The sequence below is a fragment of the Nestor notabilis genome, unplaced genomic scaffold, assembly GCF_000696875.1.
Source record: "Nestor notabilis isolate BGI_N333 unplaced genomic scaffold, ASM69687v1 scaffold3048, whole genome shotgun sequence".
Lineage (NCBI taxonomy): Eukaryota > Metazoa > Chordata > Aves > Psittaciformes > Psittacidae > Nestor > Nestor notabilis.
The window spans coordinates 20,420-45,254 of record NW_009941320.1 but is presented as its reverse complement, the minus strand read 5'-3'; the positions used below and the strand labels follow the sequence as shown (position 1 = coordinate 45,254).

The window sequence follows — 24,835 nt, the reverse complement described above, 5'->3', positions numbered from 1 at the left end:
TTTCCCTAGTCAGAACCACTAGTGCCTCATGCTCATAACTTAAGCAATCAGTAATTCCTGGAGGTGGCAAACACCACATTGCTTCCTTTTAACAGTTTGCAGCTTCTTTGGTTGCATGACTATCTGCAAGAAATCACCTGAAGCATCTGCTGCCAACGTACTTATTCACAGCCTAAAACCTTCATTCTTACTGAAATAATGTAGGCATGATAATGAATGGCAAGGAGGAGCAAGCTGAAAACAAGTGATGATAAAAGAGCCCTAAGCAGCTAGTAACTGTGGTTTTTAAAGAAGCAAACGGAGCTCAGAAAGAGAGCAATGCAGTTTTGTTATCTGGGGGTGAAGATAACTTAATTTTTATTGTGCATTATTTGATACATCCTGCCAAGGTGTCAAGCATCACATGGATGTTAATTGTAGGAAGCAAGTTCCTCATATTCATAAGTCCCATGTTCCCCTTTCAAACATTCTTTGCACACACCAGCTTTCAGATGTTCCACACTTTCTGCTACAAAACTCCTTTCAGAGCAAAATACAGAGTCTTGATCCAAAACCAGTGGTGATATTTTGGAGAAAGCTGGAAGGCAGTAATAATTTGTAGTACTTAGGAGTTATTTGGGCATGGAAAAAACCTCAAAATTACTAAGCACTTCCATACAAGTGGACACTTTGAATTTCCAGGTAAAGAAAGTGTTTAGGGAAGAAACAAATCATCTGACTGCATGTATTGTCATATACCTGAGCTGTATCACACAGGGTTTATGATTTTACCTGGTGATTAGTGCACTCAGACCAGTAGTTTCAGGTGTGTAACACATCTGGACTTCTCTGCATTACTTACATCCTTTTTTCAAGTAATGAACTCCAGCTTCCTACTTATAGACTCTTGATAAAAGTTTTTTAAAAGAGAAATCAAAAGTAAGTCAAATCACGAGTCCAGTCAGACACATTTCCTGTGAGGCATGATTAAACTGTACTAGGAAGGGTAAGTTTAGGACAGATTTGCTGCTCTACGGTCATGGTCTGAAAGTCTTTTAGGAGCTGCACTCCAGAGATTTTAAGTGCCAGGAGGGACCTCCAGGACCCTGTGGTGAAACAAGCCTTTTTCATATAGTCAACTTCTGTTGGATTCTGGCCAAACTCTTGTGTTTGTAGCTATCATGGGACTTTAATGCTTCTGATCAAAATGGCTGAGCTGATTTCTGTTGCTCTGTGTTGTTAATGTTTTAAACAGAAATGGGTATCTTCACTCTGGTTCACAGACCTCTCCTTTCTTCAGCATCACATGTAGGTTTGCAGAAAGGCGGGATTTAAGTTTTGAAAGATTGCAGTGCTCTGCTTTGCACATACGCTTGCGCTTTGGAAATACCTTGTTTACCCCAAAAGAGAGGTGCTCCTGGTGCAGACACGCTGCTGAGCAAGGAGTAGCTAGTTACTGATGTGAATTCAAACCCCAAGAAAGCTGAGACAGAGCAGGAGAAAATGTAGTGACACAGTCTTTCCATTTTCTTGACATGGAAAAGGGCTGGCTCACTGTGGAAAGGAAAGCTTTACCCATCACACTGCACTGCAGAGGAGCAGCAGGGTCCCGGTGTCCAAAGGTGTTGATTAGCCTGCTGCTGATTTCTAGGCAAACTTTGTCATCTGCTCTTTATAGAAAATAAGTCAGTTGTTTTTAACATGTATTAACATAACAGTCAGTAGACTACTTAGAAATTGGAGCCCTTTGTGTGGGGAAGTTGGACATGTGGAATGAAAGATTCTCTGCTCTGGGCAACTTTACGAACAGAGAATGAAGACGACACACCAAAGAAAAGGAGAGCCACTTTGCAGAGAGGTAGAAAAAAGCAAGAGTTTTGTTCCACCTGCCTCCTTGTGATTATTTAGGCTGAGAGGTGCTTCATTTATTGTAGAAGTAAGTTTATGCCAAGGAAGAGTGTCTTCAACTAAGAAGAATCAGGATATGATTTCAGCATTTCTTTGCAAATATACCATATCTCAGAAGCTAGTTCTTTTCTTGGTGTCATATTAGAGAGCTTTCCTTTGCTATTTGGAGTGGAGCAAGGATTTAGGAGCAGGTCTTTAGATTAGGAATACTGTGGAAGGGAAACTACAGCCCAAATTTAAATGGAGAAACAGTGGACAAGGATGGAAAGAAAATGGTCCTGGGCACCCAGAGGAAGAATGATCTCAGGATGGTGACAACAAGGTGGATGGGCTCATCTCCAGAGTCTGGGAACATGCAGGAACAACTGGAACTCTGTGTATGGTCATAAAACAGTAATACTGCTGGGACAACTGAGATGTGGAGAGACATCTCTCACTACCTGGATGCTCTGATGCATAGTTACAAGCTTTTCAGGGGGAGTAGACAATGAAGAAAATATGGGCTGCTCTCTATGTGAAGAAGCCACTTTGATGTGAAGGGCTCCTCTATGGAACGGATGAATGCAGCTGGAGAGCTTGTAGGTCAGGTTCAGTGAAGAACTCTCCAGTGAGAGTGAGGCTGTGGTGGTAGTGCATTCTTCAAACACAGTGGATATGGGGAAGGGACTTTCTTAAAACAACTCAGGGAAGCCTCTGTATCACAGATCCTGGTTGTCACAGGAAACTTGGTCTGCTGAAAAGGCAACACAGTGTAATGCAAGCAGTCAAAGATCTCTGAAGGATGTCAGCAATAACTTCTCGATAAAAGTACAGGACAGGTGAATCAGAGGTGATGCACAACTGGCTCTGTTATTCACTAGCAAGGAAGAACTGTTTGGTAACATGATAATCAATGGCAGCCTCAGTGTAAGTTATAATGAAAAGTGGGAGTTCAAGATCATGGAGGGAGTGAGGAAATTCAAACAGCAGAGTGTAGACCTCGGTCTTCATGTGAACAGACTTCAATTTTTTTGGGGAACTAGTAGCTGGGATCCCACTGGAGGAAGCCCTGAAAGATAAAGTGGCACAAGAAAACTTCAAGGGCTTAAAGAACAGAGGCCTCAAAGTGCAAGAAAAGTCCCTTCTATTACTCAGAGAAATAAGCAAACACATCTGGACACAAGCATGGCTAAGCTGGGAGCTCATGGAGAAGCTCCAGTGAAGAAAAAGTGGTATGCAGGAAGCAGAGACAGGCTGCAAAATGAAATGCGTGGGCATAAGTGTTGGTGTTAGGAATGTTAAAGCTCAGGAGCTGAGACTGGAGAGGTTGTCAAGAGGAACAGGAAGAGTTTCTACCACTACACAAACAGCAAAAAGCTGGACAAGCGAAACATAGGCTTGCTGCTGAAAGGAAAGGATGATTTAGTGGCAGTGGAGAGAGACAGAGTGAAGACAGTGTTTACAGTTTTTGCCATCAAGGTCTCCTGTGTCTCTGTACTTAGTTACATGGTTAAAGGAATGGGAAAACAACCAGCAGGGGATGAGGATGGAGTCAAGGATTGACTGTGAGATTTGAACCTGCCCAAGTCCATGGGATAATACAGGTGTCACCAAGAGTCCTAAGGGTATATTTGCAAGGCCATGGAGTTGGGTAAGATCCCTGACTACTGGAGAAAGACAGATGTTGTACCCATCTTCAAGAAAGTCCAAAAGGACGATCCAGAGAACTACAGCTCTTTCTGACTCTGTTCCCTGGATAAATCAGGAAGCAAGCCCTAGGGGAACATTTCTGGACACTTGAGGGAGAAGGAGGTGACTGGGAGCAGCCAGCCTCCATTTATCAAGGTTAAATCATGTCTGACCAACATGATTGCCTTCTGTAATAAAATGTCAATATTTGCAGATAAGAAGAGAGCAGTAGATGTCATTTATATCAACTTCAGAAAGGCTTTTGACACAGTCTTCCACTTCCAGAGGTCCTTTACACCCTCAACTATCTTGTGATCCCACGAAAAAAGAGATTCGGTAGCACAGGGACTGTTGAGGTTTAGAGCATGGAGCCTGAGTGCACCCCAGTGTGTGAAGGTTCAGTTTTCTTCTGGGCTGTAACAGGGAAGCATCAGATGACAGTAGCCAGAAGACTGTTTTAGATGTCTCTCATCTGAATACCTGAAGCCAATCTCCAGGGTGTTACGAAACATCCATGTGCAAGGATTATTCTTTTGCAGCATTTCACAATACAAAATTTGGCTAATGAACAGATGAAAGAAACAGACTGTGTTTGACCTACATGACAGCTTTGAGAGGTGCATTTCTAATACATTTGATATGCTCTAATTATCTGGGCATTAGGAAAAAACTTTCAACAATACAAGCTGTCAACAAGGCATACTTCTGAGTAGGTTATCACCATCCTTGACTGAGATCCAAAAAGAGTGAAAAGATGTGAGGGGTCCTGATAGCTGAGCCAATATTCACATGGAGAATGGGGACTTGATGCAACAGAGCAACTTGATGCAACTACTGCCCCTCATCTTTTCCTGATAGGTGTTCACATAGCTATGCTGTGATAAGTAGAAATTAATCTCATTACAGCACCAGAATCTGCAACGTGACACAACTATTCATAGATTTCTTGGTAAAAAACTTGCCTTCCATGGTAGGGGATTGTACCAGTAGAAACTGGTCTGGTTAAGGCTAGTGGACTGGGCATAGGGCAAGTGCATTTCTTTTCTCATTCCAAATTACTTTTGTTATGTATTACACAAACAAAAATTATGTGAAGACTGGGCCAAGATGCCTTGTGTCTCCTCCCTGCACACAAAGTTTCTCTTGAAATTGTATCTGCCTCTGTGGAGTCCTTGGTGTATGTTCAGAGAGAATTTTTGTTAGTTTTTTGGAAGCTCCTGAATGACTCAGAGCCTATAGTCCTGCTGACTGTTAATAAGAGGCTTTCAGAAACTCTTGCCTATAGGCATTGTTGCCCATACTGTTGCATAGTCAACCTCCTCCCCCAGAGTTAGGTCTGGGGTTTTAATCTCTGAATTAAATGCTCTTTTGTGTTCTATATAACTTATGAGGGGCTTTAATTACACAATGGTGAGGTGCACCTTGCATCAGCATCTAGATATATTGTTGAATGTTTTGTTTATTTCTACTGTCTGGAATGTGTATTTTAGTCATGATTTGTACACAAAGATAGACCTTAGCTGAGGAGATGATAATTAAACAGGTTCTGAGTTTTCCTATGGTATTCATACCTCTTTATTTTGTAAATCAGCACAGGTTTATTGTCTCTACTCTGTTATGAGGTTAGGGAAAAATGTTTTCTCCAGTTCACCGTTGAGAAACTGAGGCTCCATGAGATTAAGGTAAAGGGATGCTCCTATGAAAACAGAGGATGTTATAATGCCTGTCTGGCCCACATTCTCAAAATGCAGTAGGGAACTATGCAATGGTTCCCTACTATCTAATGCAAACTATCTATGCAATAGTTTTCAGTACATGTTAAGAATGCTCCAGAGATATATTTGAATTGTGACTGTAGTGTTCTGAGTTGCTTTTCCCATAAAAAGAAGAGAAGGGGAGCGGAGCAGGTAGGAAGGAGAAAGACATACATAACAGCAAGGAGGGCACTTGATGCTGGACAAGACAGATAAATTTTCTCCAGCCAGCAGCACTGGGATCTTCAAAAGCTCTCTGTGAACACAGCTTCATCCAAAGTCCTGTTGAAGGGACTTTATGGACAGACTCGATGAATCCAGAGCTAGGGCTGAGTACTATGTTAGGGCTGAGTACTATTCCAGTATCCCACTCGTGCCCGTGCACTGGAGGGGTTGGCTTTGTGCTTTATCTACCCAAACCTCCATGTTGCATGTCGGTTCTGTGTCCCCTCGATTCTTGCAATTACCATCGTATCTGGCATTTCCAGAGCCTTTCTGTATCCCTCACGTAAACTCTTTTCATACACACAAACACTAAAGCCCAGACAGAGATTTAGTCCTGACATTGCTGAAATACAAAACTATAGTAAAAAAAAAGAGTCAGTCCTCAAGTAGGCTTTGAACAACTCTTGAGAAGCATCATATGTTGTGCACAGAACAGAGGAAATCAACTTACCTATTAGTGGAACTGAGTCAGAAGTTGCAGGCATGATCTCAGCCACAAGCAACATGAAAACAGTCAGGGAAAGCAGGACAGTGATACCTTCAGGGAGTGAACATGGAGGGAAAGGATGAGAAACGTGAACTCTGCAGCTGCTCCTCTGATGTCTTTGCTGTTAAATATAACCTTGTCCTGATCTGCAGCTAAGCCAAACCCATGACTTCACATCTGTCAGTGAAGATAAGAACTTCCACAAAGTGAGAGCATTTTTGGATGCAACTTTATCTGCTGTCGTTTCACTTTTCTTAATTACACCAAACCCTTTGCTTCTCTTTAAGTATGAAAGAAATCTTCCCTGCCAAGTGAAATGAAGCTTGTAGAACTGGTAAACTACATTGCTTTTCCAAAGCATAGTACAAACAAAGCCCAGATGGTTATTAAAGGCTAAGAGAGATTTGCACAGACGTGAGTCCAGGTTTTGGATATTGTATATTATATAACACTTTCCAAAGAGCTGTAGTCTATTTTAAAAGAAGCTTTTTGTTTGTTCTATCTAGAAAGATGGTTGCTAAACCTAACTGCCACAGTACTGAGAAATCACAAGGTCAGTGCAAGAACATTATCTCCTATTTTTTTGTCAGCACTGTACGTCAGCTCAAATAACACTTTTCCTTGTCTCCATCTTAAGTTTCATAGACAGCAATAATATCCTCCATAACCTGTGTTTTACTTCTTGTAAGACAGGCTGCTCAGATCCCTCATTGTACTACTAACACTGAGGGCATTTCATATGATTTAAAGTTCTCTGTCCTGAAATGAATTGTGCACAAACAGCTCTTAGGGTCTCGCCTGGGCCAGTCTTGTGTATTTACGTATCTCCCCATCTTCTCTTGGAAGTACCCCTCCTGTCTTTATCAACACACACAACAGTAAGATTCATTTAGCCCTTCTTTGGCTGTCACTGCTGTGCTTTCATGGAGGCCCATGGCTTGGTGGTTTGGGAGCTGAACTTGGAAGGTGAAAACCAAATGTCTGGCTGCTGCTGCTCACATCCCTTCACTCTCTGTGTCTTAGTATGTCCTATCTCAAAAAGAGTTAATCAGCTGTGAAATGCATTGAAACATGCTAAAGACAGAATAACAGGAATGAAAGAGCACTATCACTGCTGTCTGTGCCAGTGACAAATTCTGCCTCCTCCCAGGGTAAAATCCAAAAGATTTTACAAGTGTTTAGCACAGGTTGTGTGATCACCATACAGAAAGCTGTTTCCCTGGTTTCTGCAACCATACAAGTGCTTCTATTGCTCCTTCAGGGAAACCTTTATTCACCAAGCACCATGAGGTTATTAGTTTTCCATTTTATGGGAATTACTTATGAAAGAAATGAATCCTTTAGCACTTACCTAAAGAAATCTTCTCCCCTGAATCAGCTGGCAGAAGGAAAACAAGCAGTGCCAAGCCAGATATGAGAACACAGGGAATGAGTAGGTTCAAGCCATAGTAGAGCGTGCGTCGGCGCATGGTGATGGTGTATGTCACGTCTGGATATGGTTCCTTACAGCATTCATAGTACATCTCATTCCTCTTGCCTGGAACACCTACAGGGAAGGAGATCAGGGTAGGAAGAGAAGCATGATTCCCAGGTATCTCCTTAAAACAGGCCAAGAACTGATGGTTTATGAGCCAATGTGCAGCACCTCCCCACACATTGTGGTGCTTTGAAGAGCACTGAAGAGTGTTTTTAAGTGTCCTGTAGCAATCGATAAGAGAGAAAAGACACCCCCAAATCAGTTACCAGGCAGAAGTAATGTTTCTAAAACTTGCAGCCAATGATGCACACATGGATTAACAGATTAAAGAGGACAAAAGGCAATGTACCTCACTCACTATAAAGGAGCGCTGGAAAGTCAGGAGTGTTTTAAAATGGATAGACTTTAGTGAAACTTCCCTACAGAGTCCTTCATCTTCTATGAAACTGAATACTGATTATGTTCCTTATTGCATTTATTTCTCAGATAATCTGAAAGGTAGAACTACTGCATGCAGTTAGTCAGTGACAGTTACATCCTTGTCTGCATATCCAGATCTGAAGATAACATGCATCTTCTGCAAGCTTCTCTTAAGGTGACCTAAGTTCTATCAATATCCATTGATATCCATTGATACTGCTTCTGACTTGCAGCTACACAAAAGAGTTTGAAATAACTCACTAGGAGCTCACACTGAATAACTAGTTCTGGGCATAGATTTATTTTTTAAAAATATAATATTCTTTAATTGAATATATAATAATTAAAAATATTCCCTAAAGCACAGAAAGGAAGAGAGGCATACAAAACTGCAGTTATTTGCAGTTATTATAAACTGGTAGACACTTTGATGGTTTTCTGGGTGACAGTGATCCATCTCTCAAAATGTTTACTCCAGTTTTGCTAAAATTGTGGCATTAACGCCAATCAATTTTTGGCTGACATGTTAGAGTAGATGTGACAGTAGTGTTCCTTGCATCTACATGAGACACATCCGAGTTTAGTACAGACAAACTGTTCAGATGCATCAGGACCAGCAGTTTTCATTACATACTCAGTTGCATGCAATTGCTTCAGAGCATAGCCTTTTCAGGCACAGTTCAATAAATGCAGCTGAAAGTATGTCTCTGATTTTGCTTATGTTCTCTTTTTTTTTTTTTATATCTGTATTTCATCTCCCAGTGGGATTGATCATTTCTATATATTTGGGTGTTGCCTTTGAAAATTAGACTACTAAAAATTTTTAGGCCAGACGACTTACCCACTAAATCCCATTCTCCATTTGAGATGTAGTTGGAAATATCTGCCTCGAGCATCTGCAGGTCAATCAACCAGCCACTGTGAGTCCAGGAGCCAAACTTCAGATCACACTTCTGCACATCAAAGGGGAACCAGCGGACGTCAATGTAACATGTGCTCTTCAAAATGCCTGTGAATAGAAATCAGGCAGAAGCAAGCATGTGCAGGGTGTAATTCATTTCTACCCTTATCTGAATGATTGGCTGTGAGCAACTTTGTTCTCCAAACATCTGTGTGATGTAGTCATGAGGTAACCAAACAACTAGTGCAGGCAGAAGATGCTGCCAGGGGTGGAATAACCTCTTTTCCTAGGGTATCCATGAAGATCCCTCTGTCTTTCACTGCATTCTTGAGCTGGGTTGCTGAGGACCCTCTTGTCACTCAGGATCAGCCCAGCCTGCCTTCCAGTGCTGGTTGTCCCAAGCCGATCATAGGCAGCGCTGCAGGGCCTGACAGGAGTCTAAACTACACAGATGTCCACTACACACTGTGGCTGCAAGTTCTATGACAAGTTCTTCAAAAGGAGGTCTGTGTTAGACCCTGAATTAGACCCACAGTCCCTTGAAAATACATGTTATGCTAAACCTTACTCAGTGCTGGCCTTTGTCTTCTGTACGTTAACCCTGAATTTTACTCTGGATGTGCCTAGTCCACTGTCATTTCATGTAACATTTTAAGCAATTTAGGAGATGAACACTTGTTTATTATTGCAAGCTAATCTTTATTTCCTTTTTTTTTTTTATTCAGCTGAGAGAACTAAAATAAACCCCAGTTGATGCTCCAACCTTTATCCTTGGGACCACAGCTGTGGCTGTGGGATTTTCCCAGTCATCCAGCAGCATGGAGGGCTTGGAGAGTGGGGAGATGATCTGCACAGTCTGCATCACTGGCAGCTGGTGGCAAAGCACAGATGTCATGCCTGCAAACCCTCAACCTTGTGGGCCTTCACCTTACCTCACCAGTTCACTGCATGCTGGCCAGTTCAGAGACACTGTGTGAAGGAGAGGCAGCTTCTGCTTCATTGAAAAATTATCACCAACACTGCACTTAGCCTTCATATTTGCAGTTATTGTGTCTGTGTGCTCCCTAAAACGCCAACTAATGTGAATCCCAGCTCCGAGTCATCTAACTGATCAGATTTTGGTGTTTTACAGTAAGTTCTTGAGCTGTGCCTTCTGAAGATAAAACCCCAAAACCAGAGATCCTTGAATACTGACTTTGCCTTCTGCTGCAAAAGCACAGGACACCGTGGCACAACCATGTGTGCAAGATCATACTCCTGCTCTGGGACGGCTGGGTTCCCTTCAGTTTGTCTCTTCGCATTCCGAGAGGTCTGACTCCCACCATCATGGCCATTTTTGGATGGGCTACATGGAGGCTTTGATCACAATTTCTCCTGAATCTTGGCTCTGCTCTTTTCCTTAACAGCAGACAGCTGTTCCCTTCTTGTCCTTTCTCTCTCTTCCTCCACCTATCTTTTTTCTTCAATCGAGAACAACATGAGTACAGCCTGCTCTGAGAGTCATGGGAAATAAAATTTTCATGAAGCTTTGGAAACACCATCTTTTCCACTCTTCCATGTTTTCCGGTGTCTTGATTAACCTAGCTGCTTCTGTGAGCCCTTGTTGCCAGTTAGCAGGCTGATTATCAACTTTTTCCTTCCAAAATTTTGCAGATTTTTGGCAGCAGTTAAATCACTGTAACAAAGGATTTCCTGTATTTTATACAACAGATTTCCTTTATTACTTCTTCTCTCTTTACTTTCCTTTGGTTGTTAAGTAACGAATTCTTCACCATGGAGTTTGTAGCTCACCAAGAGATGAGCATGATATCAGATCTGCCTACATAGGCACCCTCTACATCGCCTCCCTACCTAGAGGGATGGAGAAGTCTCTACTCTAGTACATGTCAGTTTCATTCCTGTGGCCACATGCCTTTCCACTCTCAAGAAATTGCTAACTGAATTGCACATGAAACATGATGTGAGAGTGCACGCTACCTTGCTTTAGACACCACCTCATGTGGGCCTCTGAATGGTCTAAGCAAACTGCTCAGGAAAGTGATCGATTGATTTGTGAAGTGGAAATACACCACTAATAATGTATGTAAATTATATCAGCGAGTTTGCCCCATAATTACAGAGCTTGCAGAATTTCTACAGGCTGCTTCTAAACACATTAGCTTTATTCATGAAGGAAAACTGCTTGCATTTATTTGACTTAAAGCAAACAAATGCTTTCTGTGTCTTACCTACCTGGGGGAATATATTGGCAGGATCCAGAGTAATTCACCAGCACATTTGTATGAAATGTCGCATCAAATCTTTCATCCGCACTGTAACAGAGTATAAACAAACCAAACAAAAATCAAGCTGATGTTTGAGTTAAGATGCAGTAACTGTCAATATAAAAACAACATTTTGGCTGAATTTAATGCACAGACTGTCTGAATTAAAGTCCTATGCCTGTGTGAATTGTTCACCCTCAGTCAATATCCCAGCTTCTCGTAGACACTGTTGGCCTGCTCTCAGGCATGATGGTAGCATGCTGCAATGTCCTCAGAGAAGTGAGAGGCAAAGCTGTTTGATGTCTCGGAGGAAAGGCAAAAGTGAAAGGAGCAAAAGTGTCACAGTAGCTGTATCCTAAGACTGAAAAGCCAGGATGATAATGCTTTTCGGGGGCTACTGTCAGAATCAGGCAGCTACTGTGCAAATCAAGTTATCTGTTATACAGATACCTATTGCAAGAGTAATGGTGGCCTGAGACAACAATTCTGCAGTCTCTCAGGATGCAGAGAAGCCACGGGTTTGCTTCAAGCAATGGAGGAAGGCACTGGGGCTTGTAGGAAGAGATTAATTGAGACTCTAAGAGGAGAAGCTAGGACAAAGAGACCAAGAAAAGATAATTTCTTTACAGTTCCAGCAATTCTGAGTAAAACAGAGGAGTAACGAGCCAGGCAAAGACAAGAATTCTTTAAGGGAGCAGGCCTGGAGGCTTGCTACAGAGGATCTCTTGAGAAGAGTTTAACTAAAGAGGGCTCCCCTTCAGGCTGATAGTGTAGAGCCTTGCCTGTCATGGCTGTTGCATGACACAGCCTGCATCTTACACACTCTATCTCACTACTAGCTGTGGAAAACTCAGACCCTCTGTTCCTCCTGTGACCTGCTCTTTATTCCTGTTTGGGTCCTCAGTTCTCAGTATTGTCCCCAGCACAAAACAAAGTGGATAAAATTGAAAAGACTAAGTGCAGAATGAGTAATAACTATGAAAAGACATTAAAAGGAAGCAAGAAAGTTATTTATAAATGTGAGGAAATGAGGAAAAAACAAAGGACCACATAGATCCTTTACTTGTTGTGGGAGGAAAGGAAACAAGAGTGTGCAGAGAGCTGCAGTCTCCTTCACTCTCTGTGCTTCACTCTTCACAAGCTGTGGCTCACAATTAATCCTCACACAGTGGCAGGAGTCCAGGGCAGAATAGGGGAGGAACAGGCTAAAGAAATGCAGATAAGACAGATTCCAGTTGGCAGGGCTGATGAAATTTACTCTTGAGAACTGCAGGGACTGACCGAAATAATACCCTCTGAAGCATTAACAAGTATCTGTGAGAACTCGTGGAGAACAGGGAAGGGCTCAGTGAATGAGGGAAGATCAAAGAGAATTCTGATTATTTTTTTTAAAGGTGAAATTATAGACGTATCAATGTAACTTCAAAGATAATGAGGTGAAAAAAGCTGGCACAGATTTGCCAAAGGTCAACTGCACCAAATCAATCCATTTTTCTGACTGAGCAAGAGGAGACAGGTGATATATGTGAACTTCAGAGAACTTCTGCCACATCATCTCCTTCTAAACAAACTACAGTAATATGGACCAAGCTGTATGACTCCTTTATGGAGACTGAAAAGGAATAAAGAGACTGTGAAGAGTAAAGCCGAAGTAAAGAAGAACACTTAAGCAATCCAGGTCACTCTAAGCCTCCTTCGAATATCTTCTAATGAGCCTTGGAATGTAAAATTGATCTTGGTGAACTGGGGAAACAAACAGAAGGAAATTCAGCCTGGATGGTTAGAAAGATTTACCCTTGAAACTGCCAAAGAAGGGCAGATCAATGAAAATCTAGTAAGACAGCAAGGCTGAAGTACAGTGTCTGGAGTTCGTGATAGATCAAAAAATAAGTCCAAAACTAAGATGTTAGTCAAAGCAAAACCAAAATTACCTCTTCCTGGAAAGCATTAAGAAAACATCTGTCTAGAGAGCTTCCACTCTATTCAACACTGTAGAAGTGCTGGCTAAAGACCTGGATTCAGCTCAGGAAGAGGAAAAACAGATTATAGGGTGTTCAGAGGGGAATACGAATGATGGAGAGATTTATAAAATGTGAGTTATGAGGAAAAATGAATGAAAATCAGTTTGTTTAGTTCAGGCAGGCACACCATGTCAGATACCCAGTAATAATTTTCCATGAGACCCATGGTAATTATAAGAAGAAGATGTATTTTTTTCTCTCTGTGTTCACTGGGAAAAAGTAAAGAAGACATCTGCAAAGCTACAGCAAGGAAGACTTCTATTGGCTAGTAGAAAAATCTGTTAGCAGTGCTTGTTTGCTTTTATTGTTACTGTTTCTAGAGTAAGAGTCAAATCCCCAGATTGCAAGAGCCCAAAATTATCAGTGAAGCATGTCCAATTTTCACCATCAAATGGTCTAGTTCTAGGCTCTCACCAGCTGCTGCCCATCTTGCTTACCTGTTGTACAGAAGAATGTCTGGTACCCAAATCTGGTCGGCTGGAAATCTCAAGTTCTGCACCCCTGGGTATTCATACTGATCCCAAGACAAGTAAACATCAACCCAGTACTGTTGGCAAATACATACATCAGATTACATGAGCTGGTAAAAGTCTTCAAAGCTGTCTGGAACATTATGGGAACAGAATGGATTTTCTACTAGTAATAGCATTATTATGATAATAGTTTTATTCTTGGTTTTGATTATTATGAAATATTAGCATATACTGAGAAATCCACAGTGTGATGACTGAATACTGTGAGCTTTATTTTAATTTAGTGTCTAACCTCTCCACCTTGTGGCCTGAAGCCAGGCATCTCAAGCCTTTTCTAATGGGCTGGCAGAAACACTGGCAGTAGGCCTCTCCATGAGGCACAGTGGTTCTGAGCCGAGGTGGTTTGAGTGACTTTGGTAGCATCAGTGGTAAAGGGACCATAGTCTGAAAGTCCCTATTTGGTGGAAATAATTTAATCTGTTACAAAGGTTGGGCGACTCTTTTAATAACCCCCTTGCTACAACAGGTAGATGAGTGAACTTTATATCCTAAGGGGTTGTTTCTAATTCCCTATCCTACAACTCAACACAAACAGTTAATTCAAGAAAGGTGCTGGTACAGCTTTTGTGCTGAACCTTTTGATTTATGGCAAAGCTCTGTGGGAGGGCTGCAAGGGAAACAGTTACCAGTGCTATAACTGAAGAACACCGCTGCAACGGACAGGATATCCACAGGCTCTGTCCTAACAATCTGTAGCCCTATAAGTTGGTCTGGATTAGTTTTTGCAACAGCTGCAGGATGCCTGGCTCTTACTGGGCATCTGGCTCCTTCACAAGAAGTCCCTGTCATTGGCCTTGGAGAAGGCCTTGAGCCCCTTGAAGAAACTCTTTTTCAGCTATGGTGGGACATGATCTTGGGGGTCTTCGTTACTAAACACCTACATCCACTGGCCTAACAATGCTTACATGCTGCAAAGGTCAACAGGTCTGCTCAAAGGATTTATGACGTCTCAGTGCTAAAAGGAGCACTAGAGGAATTGCAAGATGCCTGCTTGTTTTACACTATAGACAAGTAAAAAATACAGCAATCTTGCTTTTCGGCTAAGAAATCACATTCAGTAGTTTGCTTTTAGAAAAGAGGTTCTTCCTTATTGGCACAGGTTACTCACCATCTGCAGCCAAGCATTTGTGATCAACACCTGATTCTTCTCATCCTTTAAATGAAAGGGGGAAGGAAAGAAAAGATAAAAAAAGGATGAGACTCAAAGTACAGTTTGATTACAGGTGGAGAGTTTCCGCTTCTTTTAGAAAACCCAAACTCTCAGGATAAATAGACGTAAACTTTATGGAGCAGACTAAGCTCAGTGCAAAACCACTGAATTGTATGGCCCAGAAAATAATGGCTCTTTTCTACCTTTAAACCTACAGACCTCCTGCGTTTATCAAAACTGATTAACAACAAAAGTGAAAATAATAGATAATTGCTCTTATTTTGCTGGAGACAATCAGACTGCTTACCAAAAGCACAGGCTTTTCCTTCTAGCTAGTTGGTCAAAACAAGATGACTTCCAGTACCACACAGCATGCAGTAGTTGGAGAGGTTTTATGCTGTATTTCCTGCACTGCAAAACAACAGTGAAATGGTGCTGGAACTGCTGTTCTTTTGGAGTGTCCACCTTATGTAGCTTAGCTCAGGCTGAAAGGGAAGGAAAGGCTAGCCTTGGGCAAAAGGATACAAATGCTGCTTTAGAGGGAGCTCACCTGGTGCCTGCACAAAGCAGGAGTTCATATACCTGTATGGAGAGGCCATGGGGAAGCAGCTCTGACTCACAAGAGAAGCTGTCACCCAGCTGGTCTCCAAGTGTTGTGGGGAGCCACAGGGTGCCCAGCTTGCTGCAGCTGGGCTGCAGGTGCAGCACCCTGCAGTGCTACTTCCAACAGCAGAGGTGGAGAAGCAAGGCTGCAGGGTTACCACAGGGTTACTGCAGGGTTACATTCCTCATCCACACCCCCATCCTGCACAGTTCTGATTACCAGCACAGGCACGCCCTGGGCTCCCCAAGATCTGAGGCTGGGATACTCAGTGGGGCTGGCCCACCATATGCCTAGCTGTCTCTTCACCATGGGGAGGTATTTCTTCCCTCTCAGACCACTGAATCGTAGAATCGCAGAATCAACTAGGTTGCAAAAGATCAAGTCCAACCATTACCCTAGCACTGCATCACCTGTACTTAACCCTTACCTCTCCAGCGGCACTGCAGCTTTGACTGAGGTGCATCCTGAAGCTTGGTTTTGGTGCTGTAGCTGGGGACAGCCACTCTCTGAGAAAACCACATTCTTGGCCAAGAAGCACAGCAGAAAGCAACAGTTTCCCCCTTTGATTCAGCTCAGGTCTCTTGGACACAAGTTGGAAGGAACAGCTATGGCCTGGCCCTGGTGACTCACTTATCCACAGCAAAGTGAAATTACCTTCAACATATTTTCTCACAGATTCCCACTCTGTGCTGCACTGACTAGACTTACCTGCCTATAGATAAGTTGAAACAAACTATGATTTGAGCCCCTGAAACATTAATTTTCTTTAAGTAGATGCAAAATTTTTGTTTGCTTTCTTCCCTTTCTTCCATAGCCATTGAGAAACACATAACTCATGCAGAGATTGGAGATTAGCTACATTACAAGGAAGATAAGGAGATCTCTGAAGGACAGAGATATGTTTTAGCATCAGACAAAGCTGCTATGAAACTGCAGCAAACCCAGAGAGCTGCAGCCCATCATTGCTGGACTGCAGTGATCAAACCTCAGGGTACAACACAGAACTGTGGGAATGTGGAAGCACCAACAGGATACAAACACTCATGGCAAGTAGAATGTACGAATAGACAACAGGGAGCTTCACCAGGATGCAAGATGATGTGTTGGCCTGGCAGATTTCTAGGGACAATCTCCACTGCCTATCCATGGGTCCCAGCTGAGGGTCTCTCTTGACCAAGTTAACTTCCCAGGCTCATGATGCCAATGTCCAGCTGCTCCAGATGGCCGAGCTACGTGTTCACATGTCTCTCTGTTCATGCCATGTGAAGTGTGTAAGATTGTTTTCAGTGTTTGAGGTGGGAAACGTTGCAATTGCAGACTGCTCTGGCAGGCATTTAAACCCTACAGAGTAACCTGGGCATGCATGCCCTCTCTGGTCATGTCCTTAATGTCGAAGATGAGTTAGTGTGTGCTTGCCATTGTCCTCCATGCCAAATGTCTATCTCACTGCCACCTTTCCTGCTGCACTTGAGTCCATGCCACTTCTACTCTTCATTGGCACTCAACGTCGACAAAGCTTGCTCTTCAGAACCACAAGGTAAACCACAGTCCTGAAGTAGGCTGGTTCACTCTGGACCTAAATTATGCTTTTTGCAGTACTTATTGGTTAACAAGGTAGCAATGCCAAAACTGCCTTACTCACTTTAGAAAAATGCTCATCTTAAGCAACATTCATGCTCTTTCCTCCTCTCCTCCCCTCCAGAGCTACCCTCATGGTACATATGTAAAAAAACTACTCCAGAAGTGCCATGAAAGATGTGAGCCATTTAAAAGTAAACTGCACCATCTCACTGAGCTGCAACACTTGGCACATGCTTTCTTCTATGAGGCCTCTGGGTTTTACTTCTTGTGTGTCCCACACCAGGGACTGCAGACTCCCAGGCTAATGCATGAAGCAGGACTGCCCGTGGAAGCTTCTTAATTACTGATTCCCCAGCTCAGAGAATACTTGACCACTGGTACTGTTGAGCCCTTAGCAGGAACCTTGTCTGTGTCAGGATCTCCTCTGTTCTCCCACTTGGGTTGTTGGAGCTGCAGAAGCATCACAAGCTGTAAAGGTAGGTATCATTGATCTGCAGAATTCCTGACTCTTTTGGCACTATGGACAGTTACCCTATGCAACCAGGGTCCTGTGCCTGGAAAAAACAAACTTCAGGCTTGAAACAGGCCTCTGCCATAGTCCTCCACATAAAACTGTCTATCACACTACCTCCTCCTCTGCTCCTCTTGTGTCCCCTTGAGACCTTCCTAAACTGCTTCTGCTGCTGGAAAATGCCACACAAAAATCAGCTGGGATTATACTGTTCATACATTTCCTTTTCATTTCTCTGCTGCTCCCCAAATTTTGGCAGCATATATCTGCCTGTCTTTGGGCAAACCATATCCTGTTTCTAGAGGCCTGTCCATCTGAAACTCCCTTTGTCCCCTTATTGGCAATTTGTCCTGGGTTCAGCAGGACATTCTGTGAATTCTGCAGAAAAATAAGAAAAAATAAATCACACACATAGGACTAAGCTTGCTAAAACATGATTTTTTAGATGCTAAAGGATTCAAAAGGATAAACACCAACTTGGAAAGGTATAAAACCCTAAAGTGAAAAAAACAAAACCCAAACCAACAAACCAGACCTGGTAATTGGTGGGGTTACCAGAGCTATATGTGTCAATTGACCTGGGAAATGATAGCAACCCAGCAAAAACAGAGGCTGTGTCCCAGTGATTCTCACAGGCCAGCCCCTCTCCTTCTGACTCATGTCTTCCTGACCACCAATGACTTCTAAGGTGTCTTCTGGGGATGGAGAGCATGATGCTTCTCTGAGTCACTTACTAAATCCTAGCCATATTTTGTATTGCTAGTCAACCAATAATTGCTTTATACTTGTAAGCTGCACATGTACTCCTTACAAAGTCTTTCTACATGCTGCTAAAGCCTGAAGACCATGACCAAAGAGGTGGACTGCAAGAGTTAGGCAATTTCTTTCCTGTGCAAAATAAAGGATTGTACACATCTACATTACACCCTTTAGGGAAGGGGAGGAGGCACCTTCCTCTTTTGTTGGCTACCTGACAGCCACAGGGGGATGCATTAAAGTGCAGTGTAGATCTGAGAGGTCTATGGGTTTCTTGCATGTGGAGATGCCTGTGGTTCTAGGTTTACAAGTAAACCCCCTTTTACCTGGCATGGCATAGTATTTTCATACTTGACAGGCTGCAAAAAAAGACATCTAGGGCTGACTTCCATATTTCACAAAACTTTGTTGCCCTTACCTACTCCCCTGTCACACCTCTGTGAGCTCTTTGCTCAAAGTCAGATGCTAATGACCTTGGTAATAAGCTTTGACTCCAAGCAATTCATCAGCCATGTATTTCAGGTAGCATTAAATTTCTTATCCTGGGTACACTTTGTATCTTTACACAGTGCTACTGTGCTCACCATGTTTGTTCCGCTTTTTAGATTTGTTTTGCAGTCAAAAGAAAGCTTGTCTATTAGAGTTCTCACAGGTCTAAATACAGCCCTGCACAGTCTTCCTTGACTTGCCTTTTGATAACACCAGTCAGCAAGAGCACAAAGTCTAACCAGGGCTTTGGGCTGCTTATGTCTCTGTCAGCTTGGTCGGGGGTGGGGGAAATGTCACTTCTGGATGTTTTCATGGCCATACAGAGTCTATTCTCAGCCTTGCTTTCAGGCTGCTGAGCTTTCCAAGGGTTTCTGGCTTTATGGACAGCAAAACACAGACAATGTTACTTCCATATTCAGCACTGATCAACAAATGCAGCCTGGTGGGTGCTTACTAGTGGTACAGAAAGTTTTACAAACAAGGATGTGTGTTTGACAGAAGTGCCTGGTTTGCTGGAGCAGCAAAACTCACTTTACACTGGCAGGCCTTTGTCCATGTGTATTTCTCTGTTAAAAAGATACTTACAGGAAACCATGAGAGTGTGTGTACTTACTCTGTCCCAAGAGGTCACTGGCCGGTACCAGTCTGCTGAAGTAAAAGCTAATTCTAAACAAAAACTTAGGAAGTGCTGGAGGTGGTTCTCTTACTGTGTGTCATTGGTTTGTGCAGAGGGATTTAAGGTTAGCTGTAAGGATGCCTTTCTTCCCAGGAGAAAACATGAATAATCCATCACACCCATCTTTCCTGTGAGAGGTTTGTGTCATACAGCAGTGTTAGCCTTGGGGATGACCTTCCCTCCATGTTTGGCAAGCTCTCAGCTCCTGGCTTTTCCCCCTAAGCAAAGCAACAAAACAGCCCTGCTAAGATCCCAAGTGAGGCTAGAGATGACTGGTCCCCAGAGGCACTTCTCCAGCACTCCCCTGGGAGTTCAGCTCAGTGGGCTGCCAGTGTTCAGCTTAGACAAATGAGTTTGCTTCTGGTATTCAAAAATGCTGGGAAAAGTTAATGCTGTGGTCACTAGCTAGTGCAACAGTTGTCTTCTAAATCCTTCCTGTCTCTATCTGGGTCACTTTCTCCCCTTTCTATCTTCTGCTTGACCCCTGTTAATCCTCTGCCCTGGTTATCTGCTTATTCCTACAGCCACCTTTAACCCATGGATAGTGACAGATAGTTTGGTTTGTTGTGGTGCACATGCTGCAACATGTGAGTATGTTAGTTCAGTTTTCTTTCTCTGATCTCAATCCAAAGCTTAGAAGGTATGTAGGTCTGCCTGACTTTTGCACAGTTGCCTGTTAGTAGGTTCTCCCATGTCAGGCCAACATCTAAATAAAATCTATTATTCTCAGCCACATAATTACCTGGGTCATAGCACATGGACAAAAAAACCCAGAGCCCTTTCCAGTCCAGTAGTCACATCATATGGTAACATGTCATCTCTGTAGCGAGGCACTTATTAACGGATGACTAGCAGGCATCATTAATCCTTGTCCTCTCACAGAGGTACAGAACTGGGAGTTGAATCAGCCACTAATTTATTGCAAGATACTGGTCAGAAAAGTCCCAAACTGAACAGGTATCTCTCAGAGGTCACCAAAGGCCATACATAGCTACTCAGGTTAATTTATTTTTTTTCAAACGTTTTTATTTTTGAATATGAGGATGGGCATCATCAAAGGACATGGAGACACTGACATGGAGACTTGGAAAGTTTTGTTAGCAGAGGCATTGCCTCTGCACAGGATTTTGAACAAGAGCATCAAAAGGAATTGATGAGGCTTTCAAATATTTGTGCACTCAATCTGTAACTGCAGCAGGCAGTCCTTTCTATTGCTTGAAACAGCCATCTGCCCACAACCTTCAGCAGTTTAACTAAAACTCAGTTTAAATGAAGTCCCATACCACCAGACAGCTTGGTGAAAACCCAGATTGTTTTGGCAACATTCGGTAAGCATCACTGGACAGCCTTTATATCTAAAAGGTCTCATTAAAAAGTTGGAATAAATGTTGCCATAGTAACATCAACTTTGAAGAAATACCTGAAGATTAAGTACGTCATCTCAATACCTTTAACAAAGAGGGGAGATACAAGGGAAGAGATACAAAAATACACTGGAGTAACAAACAATGAACAAACGTCCACTGTCACCTGCTGAGCATTTTTTTGCCCATCGGGACTGAGATGCAGCCAGCCCAATGTTGTCAAGAAGGATATGGTTAAGAGCTCATGGTAGAACAACCAGTCTTCTTGTCTTGCCTTTTTGCTTGGGCCTTTTTTCTTGTGAATGGTTGGAGGTGATGTATTGTAAGTGTTTTCCATCTAATGTTGAGCCACATTCCCACCTGTTGACACTGGCTTCTCTTTGAGGACATCTTTCTTGTTCCCTCTCCGCTTTTGTCTTGGAGATGCATATATCCCTTCACTGTGGGCAAGCAGTGCAGTCTTACTTCGGTCTTCGCACTGGATAGCAGCATGACACTGCCTGGTCCCACTGCCTCTTAACAGCCCATGGTGTTCTTCCCAAAAGAGCATTCTGGGTGGAGTAGCACAGTCCCCTATCTGCTGCTTACAGCAGCCCTGTGCACACTTGCTTTCATAGCAGGAGCTTTACATGTTGGAGGGTCTGACCACTGTCCAGTCACACTGTTCCCCTTGCAAAGGCCTGGAGCCAGCCACTTATGGTGAGAGTGGAGAGTTTAAGAGAACCCTGTACTGTGAGGGGCATAGCATTCAGACAGGGGCTACGTGAGAACAGCCTGCAAACACAGGGATGCAAGCTCTGTTCCTCAGGAAACATAATGCATGGCAAACAAAGGCTTTGAAAGGTGTTCCTTCAGAAGGTCTTGGCTCCCTGTGTGTTAAAAACCATAAGTTACTTTGTTATGAATGTTAAATGAAAAGGCATGGATGTAAAACCTGCAGCAGGAAGTACTGAATCTGCACATTCCCAAAGCCAAGAGCAGGAAGAAGGAACATGAGAAGAAATGGGAGTTTCTGCTGCCAGTCAGGGCATCAGAGGAGGTGGCTCTGACACTCACTTACACAATGGGTAACTGAGGGTCTGTCAAGCCAATAGATTTTTGCCTTAACTGCATTTTTGCCCACATTTTCCAATTTACACTGCTACTATGGTGAAAAAAGGCAGACTTGTTCTTCTGCTGCATATGACAAGATCTTCAACCAGGGCTGTGGGTATCTGCCTTAGGAAACCAGTTTTTTTTTCCCAACGTGCAGCTTCTTGGCTGTCCCTGAAGTTCAGTACTGCTGTGAAGTGTGTCATGGTACAGACTCTAGCACTGTTCTTGAGACTGTTTGACCTCAAGTCCTTCAACAAAGACCTGCAAATACCAGGTACAAACTTTCCCCACAGATGCTGGGGAAAGACACCATCCTGAGTGAAGACACCAGCCTTGTCTCATAGTTTCACAGATGCTTCTCATGGAAACCCAGGAGCTGGGTCAGAGGCCTCTGCATGGCTTTCCAGCATAGCATTGCTCTCTGCTTGGATGAACTGAGATACATGCTTGGTTCCTGGGGGAAAAGATGTTATGTCACCATTCAAAAGCAGTCAGTCCTCCATTAAAATCCCAGGTCATCCACATACAGTATGTAGGTGGTTTGTATATTCTCCAGGGTGGATACCTCATCCTGAAATAGCCCTCCATGTGTTTTGTGCACAGCCAGCAGGTGTTTCAATAAACAGGACTAGACATGAATTGTTATTCCAAGCTATTCATTATTCATTGCCTTTTTCAGCATTTGAAATCACAAGGAAAGCAGTAGAAGGAGGGTTGAGAAAAGTTCCAAAGATCCCAACCCTGAGAACTTATCAAAGACTCACACTCAGTCAACTGCAACGCTGCCTTTGCTTTTTCTTCCTGTATTTGCACACTGCTGTGACAGCACAGCAAAGTAAAGGGGTGTAGGCCTATTTGAAAACTCAAGTGAGCTCCTAAAGCCTGTGATCAGGGATGGAAAGGTTTTTACTGAGGAGCTGAACTCACTGTCTCTCAAGACTTACACTCAGAGAACAGTGTTCAATCATAGAATCACAGAATGGTTTGGCCTGGAAAGGACCTTAAGATCATTTAGTTCCAACCCCCCTGCCATAGGCAGGGATGCTTCACTCTAGATCATGTCATCCAAGGCTCTGAACAACCTGGCCTTGAACACTGCCAGGGATGGAGTATTTACCACTTCTTTGAGCAACCTGTTCCAGTACCTCACCACCCTCACTGTAAAGAACTGTAAAGCAAAGTGGTAAGATAGTAATATTTCAAACACTGAGAAAATTAAAAGTACTAGGTTCAGCACCATCCCAACAGCTTTGGTTTAACTGCTTTATTGCAACTGGTGGCATTAGAAACCACCATTCGCAGTGCCCCTGCCCCATGCTAGCTTCCACAGTCCCCTGGCAACAGCAAGGCATGGCCAGAAGTGTCTGATTTTTGGGCACCCTGCTGTCTTTCCTGGATGGAGTTGTGGAAAATGTTTTCCATTTCAAGCAGCTGAATGTTTCTTCAAATGATGACTTTCTTTACCTGACACTGCTATTACACTCCTCAGTTTTCCTAAGTTCATCAGGAAAATCTCACTTTAAATAAATTTTGCTCCTGTGCACCTTGGGGAACTGATGTAAAAGTGCTAAAGATTCTTAAGAATCCTTGATGGATCAAATTAGTTACCTAGGATTAAGAAATATACACAATCTAAATTCACACATCTTCACAGAGCATAGTACAGCCTTTTCACCAGGCAGGAAGTAAATTGGTTAGTTATTGTGAAATGCCCAAGCTGGATGACCACCACTGAACACCTCAGAAGTAAATCAGCCATTCTTCTGTTAAAGACAGAGACACCAAGCACAGCTTGAGGAACCATGCTGAAAGAAAACAAACTATTGCTGCTCCCTAAGTGAGGCCTCTCCACTCTTTGACCTAAGTCAGGCACAAGCCAATGAAAAAAAGCTGCAGTTTTAGTTCAAGCAATTAAGACTTCATCATAATGCTTCATGCTGATGTGTCCACAAAGTAGTATTAGACAGAAAGCCATAATATCCATGATGCTTAACTTTGTTGTGCTAGCTAACTCACGTGTCATGTTTAATTGGCTTAGTGAGACTGACATTTTCATAATGCCTGGCACTTAGAGGGCAGGCAAAATAATAATTCATGGCCCCATTAGCCCTGGCTTTCCCTTCTTCAAGCTGCTTCTGTGCTAATGAAGAGGCCAATTTATTTAATTTTCTTCCCAGAGTTCAAAATTCATCACACTACGTAAGTTTTGTGACCGGGAGAAAGAGTTTGGGATTTAACTTCAATGAATCTGTTGGTCTAGCAACCTTTCTGTAATTTTTCTGCCTGGGATTCTAATAACTCCTATTCATGATGATTAATTACTGATTTTCAGCTTTTATAATGATATCCAGTTTGTTTTCCTTCTCAGTTACATGATTTTGCATCAGTCTCACTGCTGTAGTCTCACTGAATTTGCTCTTGCCAGATAAGACTCAAATTTCTGGTGAAGAAAAAACTTTGTGGAAAGATACATGGTTTGGTAGAGTAGCTCTATACAAGATAAAACAGAGTGAACAGCTCACAAAGGCTATATAGGAAGCCGACAGCTGAATGCAAAGGCATTCCTAGAAGAGGAAAAAGAAAGATATTTTAATCTGAAAGAGTTGAAAGTCAGATTCTCTCTCTAGCACTTATCAATGCTTTATAATACAATCACAGAATGGTTTGGGTTGGAAAGGACCTTAAGATCATATAGTTCCAACCCCCCTGCCATGAGCAGGGACACCTCACACTAAACCATGTCGCCCAAGGCTCTGTCCAGCCTGGCCTTAAACGCCTCCAGAGTTGGAGCATTCACAACTTCCTTGGGCAACCCATTCCAGTGCCTCACCACCCTCACTGTGAAGAACATCCTTATATCTAACCTAAAGTTCCCCTGCTTAAGTTTTAACCCATTACCTCTTGTCCTACCACTACAGTCCCTAATGAAGAGTCCCTCCCCAACATCGTTATAGGCCCCCTTCAGATACTGG

General features: G+C 42.9%; 1 protein-coding gene across 1 annotated transcript in view; it reads right to left on the bottom strand.

The window, feature by feature from the left end:
• LOC104410587 (neuronal acetylcholine receptor subunit alpha-7-like) overlaps positions 1 to 24,835 on the bottom strand; it is a 53,310-nt gene that overhangs the window by 9,512 nt on the left and 18,963 nt on the right. Inside the window, exons 3-8 of the mRNA XM_010020808.1 lie at positions 14,746 to 14,790; positions 13,542 to 13,651; positions 11,052 to 11,131; positions 8,760 to 8,927; positions 7,373 to 7,567; positions 5,986 to 6,072 (exon numbers count right to left, since the gene is read on the bottom strand). Of these exons, the coding sequence (XP_010019110.1) occupies positions 5,986 to 6,072; positions 7,373 to 7,567; positions 8,760 to 8,927; positions 11,052 to 11,131; positions 13,542 to 13,651; positions 14,746 to 14,790 (685 nt within the window). The remainder of the gene's footprint in view (positions 1 to 5,985; positions 6,073 to 7,372; positions 7,568 to 8,759; positions 8,928 to 11,051; positions 11,132 to 13,541; positions 13,652 to 14,745; positions 14,791 to 24,835) is intronic.